Here is a 7,328-nt window from a genome sequence, read left to right as displayed (position 1 = left end):
ATTTTTAATTTTTAAACTGAATGTTTTAATTGACATTACTGTATTAAGTGTTCACAGTGTAACACTGTACTAAAGTGTAAATCAAAAGAAAACAAACATAGCCTACGGATACATTGTAAAAGTTGTGTAAAATACAAGATGAGAATTATGTAAGATATAAATGCCTTACTTTGTGGGATCTGCATTATTATTACTTCCTTGTTGTATGCAGTGGGTTGTACCTTTTTCAAAACAGTCGTTAAGACAGGAACTTTGAGTTGTTAAAGTTATTAGAGACATGGTGTCAGAAATTTACTCACACCCAGGTAACTCTGGAAAGAAGAATAAAAATGTTCAAGTGTCATGCACCAGAGGCTTTCTGACTTTAAATAAAGAGTATTGTGGTCAATATGGAGTCAGCATTTCATGTGGTTTTTATCTTACAAAGCTTAAACAAGGAGGAAGGAGAAATACAAGACAATTTGCTACTATATGCAAAGGACCAAGATGCTGAGATTATGTACAGTTTGTTCGTATTTACAGAAGTGTCTTGCAAATAAATATAGCAGTTTGCATAAGTTTGAAGAAAATTTTTTACCACTGAGAAATGTCATACATAAAAGAACTCACTTTCACCAGTGGCAAAAGAAAGTAGGAGAAACAGTCAAGGACATCTGTAAGGAATTTGTACTACACAGCAAATCAATCAGTGTTAAATCAACACTATGGGTGTAAAATTTTACACTTTTCCAGTGTACATTTGGCGCCACACGGGAAAGTGTAAAATTAACACTTTAGAAAGAGTACCATTTTCCACACCATTAAAGTGTAACTTTTTGAACCCTGTGCAGTGTAGAAATAGCAATCTTTTATAGTAAATCTATTTACTTACCGAGTTAAGAAATTACACTATTTAGTGTGGCATTAATATTTGTAGGTGCTACATATTTCACTCTCTAGTGTAGAAAAAACATTTAATAGTTGCCTTAAATATCTGTAGTACTAGGAAAAATTATGATAGAGAGGACACTGTTTTATATATCTGAATAAATAATGATCTATTTCCAAAATCACATATTCCAGGAGAACTGATGAGTGATATACTGTATTTGTATATGTAAGCAAGAAAATTTCTTAATCTTAACACATTTCACCACACTAGAGACATTTTTACTTCACACCTTTTATTTAACAAAATATTATATGACCACCATCCTATTTACAATATTTACATATGTACAAGATAAAATACAATAACAATGTACTTAACAAAACAAGCTATTTCCATCAATAATGTCAACACTGGACTAGGAATTATCCAACAAAAGCTATAACAAGTTTGTACAGTATTTTTTTTTTTTTCTTAGTTTTTACTTGTATCAAAACAGTTATGCTTTTACTAGCTTTGTCTAATTTGTTGGTGCATAGAATAATGGTTTTCACAGCAACTACTGAAAGAGTAAAAAAAAAGGCCTACACCATAACAGTTTTTATTCACACCATCGCTCTTTTCTTATTTGAAACATTAACTAAAGATGTAAGTTACACATTAACAACCATCAATATGCCTTATTATTTCCTCAAAAAAAATTAACTATCCCAATTATGTACAGTATATTAAACCAATCAATGTATTTTTAACATGCAGAAATTAACTCTGAAATGTCATATCATGAACAAACTAACAATTTCTATATAGAACATAGACAAACGATTGACAATAATTTAGACATTATACAAAGTAATTTCTAAATTACATCAGGTATTCCAAAACTTTATACAAATATGTAACACAACTATGTTGCTTCAGTATGCACAGGATCATTTAGTGTTGTTATAATGTATTTATATTTATAAAAGAAGTGATACTGCTGAGACATCTTGGCCTAATTACTCAGCCTTCTCTCAGTCATGAGGTACGGCCCAATAAATGTCTAGAAACCAATATTGACTAAAAGCCAGAACATTTTTTTCCTGAAAAAGTTTAATGGGGCCTGATGGTCTTGTTCATTACTCACTCTCACCCCCATGTACTGATCATTTTCTTTAACTGCATTGCTTCACTAACAGTGAACAGCTTTAAAGTCTAACACTGTCATTCCATTTCCTGTATAGTTACAAAAAATGTTAATATTAAAAAGTGCTAGGAAAATGTAGATATTCTGCAAGTAAATTTAGAAATATATGTTCTGTTTTTAAGCAGCTACTTCATTTAGAAATCCTCAGTATCTTTTCAAAGATCCTGGACACAAACAGCTTTTCAAATTAAGCAACAGGATGTCACAATATAAAAACAATTATCTTCACCTCCATAAGTTGCCTGGAGGTCAAATGGTTTGTAGTATTTTAAATGTTCCACTTCCACTATTTGGATATCTTTCAAAGCTCTTTCCTGCACACTAAAACTGTGAAGATGTTCAACAAAGCAAACTGTATCAAATTCAACTGTAATTAAATAACACTTTTTATCTTTAAGAATTATAAACAATATTTTGCTAAAGATAGGAATGTCATCTTTAATTTTATTGCACACCATCAGCCCTACCTTATACTCAACACCACAGTAGTTAATCCATTCTGCACAGTTAACCTCACTGTGTAGACTACATTGCAATGTCTGCACTAAATTTTCACAGTCTAAGAATTCACTGAGTAAGACTGTCCTAACAGGACCATATTCAATTTGTTTCAGTGGTGAAGACTCCCAATGATATGCAATTGCCATCTGATGCTTTTTGGCAAGTGATTTGGTTAGGTTCTTAAAATTCTTAACAGTGTTTTTGAAAAATCTGTGCTTAGCTTCACATCTCATACACCAGACATGTAACAGCGGACCAATTTTTCGAATGGATGAGGGATAATGTATCATATTATGATGTTTTGGAAGTAATGTTTTTTCAGGAAACAGCACTTTGAAATGTTTATGATGTTCTATTATTAAATGTTTAAGATGAATGGTCATACCCTCAGTAATACAAGGAGAAAAACCAATGTTTATAATTTGCAACAAGAGCAGCAATAGATGCCAGTGTTTATTTTCCTCTCTGACTACATCACCAAACATAAGTGGAATGTATCTTATAAGGCAAAATGTCTGAATGGCATTTAGGCCAATATTATTACCAGTCTGTTCCAAATTTAGTCTTGTGGGCCTATTTCTCCTCTCCAAATAGCCATAATTAAAAGAGTAAACTCTACAATGCAGATCATCTGTAGAAATAATGTTTTCAGTAAGGTACAAAAAATGCAATTTAATTTCATATTGGCCTACTCCTTCAAGAATGTCGTGCATTATATCTAATGCAAAATTATCACACACATGAAAATACTGTAAACTGTTAAGCAGGCAAGACTTTTTCAATCCAAACAACGATTTTAACCCTGGATCCCTCATTAAATCATTTTGATGCAATCTGTACAGATCTTTGTCACGTAAGATGACATCACTTTCATCTTCACTGAACAAAGTTTTGCATCGGTCCTTGTCCGTCAAGCAGAGACGACAGTGATAGCTGGCATTGAAACACTCTACAAAGCCAAGAATTGTGTGCATCCCTAAATTATCACCGGTGACCTGTGATATGGACCCAAACACTGGTTCCTGGGAGAAAGAAAGCTGTAATCCACTACTTTCAATAATTTTAATATCATCAACTAATGGCTTCAAAAAAGGATCAAATCCATACATTTTAACATCTTGGGAGTGAAAAAGTGAAATCAAGTGAATATTCATTAAAGCTGAATTAAACCTTGGTTGGAAATTTCTGAGAACAAAGTATAAGCAGCCAATCTTATGTATGCCATGTTTAGAACCCAGAGGATGTGCTGTTTCAAAATCATCATAGAATATCTGGATTTGCAAAGCATTTTTCTTTTGAGAGAACAATGGATGGGTCTTAAAGTAGCTTCCATCATGGAAGTCAGCATAAATGTTATCTTTCGTTTTTCTGCTTTCAAGAAACATACTGCATATGTCAGGGTTTTTAAAAATAAATCTCATTGACTCTAAAATTGGAACATATATAAATTTATCAGTTACAGGAACCTGATCATAAGTACCTGTTCTTGGATTTCGTCTGCTATCATACCTAACTCCAAGAGAGATTTCAATGGGTTCAATTACTCCCCACTTTTTAGTAAAATACCTTGTTCGTTTCCTTTCTGAATTTAAACTACTGAAGGGGTTATCAATACTTCCAATGGATGATTCTATATCTGATACATTTATATTATGGGATGTAAGTGAAGCCAAAATGTCGTCCTTAATTTTAAATTGCATTTCATTAACAAATTCTTCCATATCCCCCACTACTGATGATATAATACTATTTGCGGTACCACTTGCTTGCAGCTTTGCTATTAGGGATGCACACATTTCTTTAAGGTGGTCATTTGTAACGCGACAAGTTGGAGGAGTCTCAGTTACACAAATATTAGTGTTTATGCTTGCATCATGCTTGTCGGGAGAATTAAATACATTTGTAATTTCTGAGCAAACACATTGGTTTTCTTCAGAAGAATTCAATGGGTGTGTAATTTCAGGGTAAACATATTGTCTTGTATCATTTACATGGGCGACATTGAGATGTTTTCTAAATCCGGCATATGAGTAAAATATCCGAGAGCATCCTTCTTGAGCACAAGTAAGTCTTAACTTTTTACCAGGGTAATATCCATGAGCTATTTTCAAATGCCTAATTAATGCATTGCTATCTGCATATGACAACAAGCATGAAAAACACTTTAACATATTTGTCATTATGATGACTGAACAGCAATCAATTAGTTTAATTATTCAATATTTTTGCTCTTAATTCTTTAACCCTTGGTGATTCCCTCACATGTCCAATATCAATGTTGTAAACAGTTGTTTGCAAGAATGTATATACATTGATTAAGGCCTTATCATAGGAAATACTGAATACAAAATGAGCTTTAAAAAGCTCATCGAATGCTCCCAAAGAACTTCTTGCCTGACATGGTATAAGCTGTTTGTCCAGGACAATATAAAAGTCATGAATCTTGGCCTTCGTTGTTCCTACTGCCAGAAGGTAAGGCTGCCGACCTTCATTTTGGCTGTGGTGTTCATCAATACTGCAGCATGACTGACAGAAAAAAATAGAAGCAATTATTGTTTAACTGTGTTTAACTTAATAATAAACATAATGCATTACAGTTCATTAATATAAAAATAGAAAATACCTTATGAAACTGTACCATATGGTCAACAGCCCCACTAGAGGTGATTTTTGGCACTTTTTTTCCTCCAGCCGGTGGTGGCAAAAGATAGACTAATAATAAAATTGAGGCCATGTCTGCATCCCAACCTATGGAGTTTTAAAATTCACACTATTAGTTTCTTAAAAATACCAGAGTAAAAACATGAATGCTCAAGTATATCAATCTGGGTATTAAACATGTTTAAAGTGAATACTTTGGTTAATTTCCAGATGTTGGGGTGATGTTTGCTACAGCACCCCAGCATTTCACTAATCATTATTCATTCATCTACTCACCAATAAATCCTGATGATTCGTGATCTTCAAAATCAAAGGTAGATTCTGCACACTTCAGCAGAATATTCAAATCAGCCATCTGACCTGTCAGAGATCTCGCTTCTTTAATAATCTTAAACTTAAAGCAGGTATCCCACTTCTCAAGCAATTTGGAAGATGTGTCAGAGCCAAATAAAAGACTGAAATCCTGATTTACCTTAAACACATTAAAACAGAATACATATAACTTCACAATTATTTCACACCATATGCTTTTAAGATGACACTGACTAAAATAAAAGGTAACACAGAAAAAAAAATCAACTGACTACAAAGTATGTATAAAACTGATAGATAAGTAAAATTTTAAAAAGTTACTCTACAGTTCATTATTTTCATTTGTATCACTTATAACATACCAAGCCTTTTGTATCCAAAAATCTCAGAAAGACAGAAAGTACAGATGTCATTTTTTCTGGGTTATGCACCAGTTGCTGGCGGTATTGAAATGTTTTTCTCATTTTCTCATAAATGAGTACTTTATCTGAACAATGAGTCAGGAAAGATACTGCTTCTCTGCAACTGTCTCCAGTTAGCTGTTCTTCTGGGTGAATAATTTCTCTCACTGAACTTGGACCTCCATTTTTATTTTCTTTTACTTCCTTGCTTTGAAACAAAGTCTTGCGCTGCACTGTTTTTAGGCGCCAAGCAAGGTAACCAGTACCACTCTCTGTATCATAAAAATGTTCCTTAAAAAATAAAATAAAAAGCAAACAATTATATATGCCATCTCTTAAAACTTTTACAGCATAATAAACAGTATGCCAGTAAGAAAAAAAAAAGATTTTGGTCACTTACATATACTTTTGTGGAAAAGGGATCCTTAAGAGAAGGAAAAAGAGTAACAATCCCTAAAGCATATTTTTCTCTTATTTCTTTTGCTGGAATTCGTCTAAAAAAAAAGTATATTTTTATAGTTGATCACACATTATTGCATTAATCTACCCATTCATTATCAAACCCACTAAATCCAATTTGGGAATGCAGGGGATCAGCCTATCCTGGTTTACCGGATACATGGCATGCTCAGACATGTCAATATAGACTAATTTATAACTGGAAATTAATCTAACATGAACATCATGTGGAAAGAAAACTTGAGTACCCACAGAAGTGGAGAACTTTCAGAATTTTTAAATTTATATTCGAACAGAAATATTGTAAAATTAACCCCAGATAAAATATACAATATACTGCATTTAAATGGAACTGTTAATCTACTGACATTTCTTTACATCCACTCATTCATGCATCCATCCATCCATCCATTTTCTTGACCCACTTATCCAGGGCATTATATTTAAGTATATATTTATGTAACTTAAGATATAGTCGTACCCCTATTCTTCTGTCATGTATGCAACCAACATGTTGATGAGCTGTCTCCTTGTGCAGTCACTGAGTGTTCTTTTTTCCCAGTATTCTTGCATTATTTTTTCTCCGCCAGGTTTCTTCATTAGAATGTTTTTAACAAGCTAAAAAAAGTCAGGGGTATTGACAAAAAGTAAAGGTCTTAAAGATCCTACTCTACAATGAGAAACCACATAATCAACATATAAAATATTATGATCACATATTAAACAAATTAATGTGTTGCTATACCTCTTTAGCATCTGTGGCTCTATCAGGTGAAAGTTGCGTCCTCTTTGCTGGTGGGCCTGCGTCCTGTTCGCTTGCTGAAGATACTGAAAGTGTGTCAGTGCAGGAGCTGGGGGATGAGTGTGCCAAAGGAAATTCTAAATAAACGCAAAAAATAAAATTCAGATACTTTAAAGGCATTGTACTCAAAGCGTT

General features: G+C 33.1%; 1 protein-coding gene across 1 annotated transcript; it reads right to left on the bottom strand.

Annotated features, from left to right (window-relative positions):
* Positions 1–2,353: 2,353 nt before the first annotated feature.
* LOC120525310 lies at positions 2,354–6,247 on the bottom strand. The gene is made up of 5 exons (XM_039747496.1): positions 5,894–6,247; positions 5,496–5,691; positions 5,182–5,306; positions 4,709–5,084; positions 2,354–2,478 (listed from the first exon to the last, which is right to left on the bottom strand). The coding sequence occupies exons 1-4, from the start codon at positions 5,993–5,995 to the stop codon at positions 4,767–4,769; spliced, it is 741 nt and encodes a 246-aa protein (XP_039603430.1). The 5' UTR covers positions 5,996–6,247; the 3' UTR covers positions 2,354–2,478; positions 4,709–4,766.
* Positions 6,248–7,328: the final 1,081 nt, after the last annotated feature.

The sequence above is a fragment of the Polypterus senegalus genome, chromosome 3 (assembly GCF_016835505.1).
Source record: "Polypterus senegalus isolate Bchr_013 chromosome 3, ASM1683550v1, whole genome shotgun sequence".
NCBI lineage: Eukaryota > Metazoa > Chordata > Cladistia > Polypteriformes > Polypteridae > Polypterus > Polypterus senegalus.
The sequence above is the reverse complement of the archived record's forward strand: the minus strand, read 5'-3'. Positions and strand labels throughout refer to the sequence as shown.

Coding starts and splice junctions, on each gene's coding strand:
- LOC120525310 (XM_039747496.1), bottom strand. CDS start 5,995: ATGAGAAAAACATTTCAATACCGCCAGCAACTGGTGCATAACCCAGAA. Junction 5,692..5,893: donor TTTTGGATACAAAAGGCTTG/GTATGTTATAAG, acceptor AATGTGTTTAAG/GTAAATCAGGATTTCAGTCT. Junction 5,307..5,495: donor CGAATCATCAGGATTTATTG/GTGAGTAGATGA, acceptor AAAACTCCATAG/GTTGGGATGCAGACATGGCC.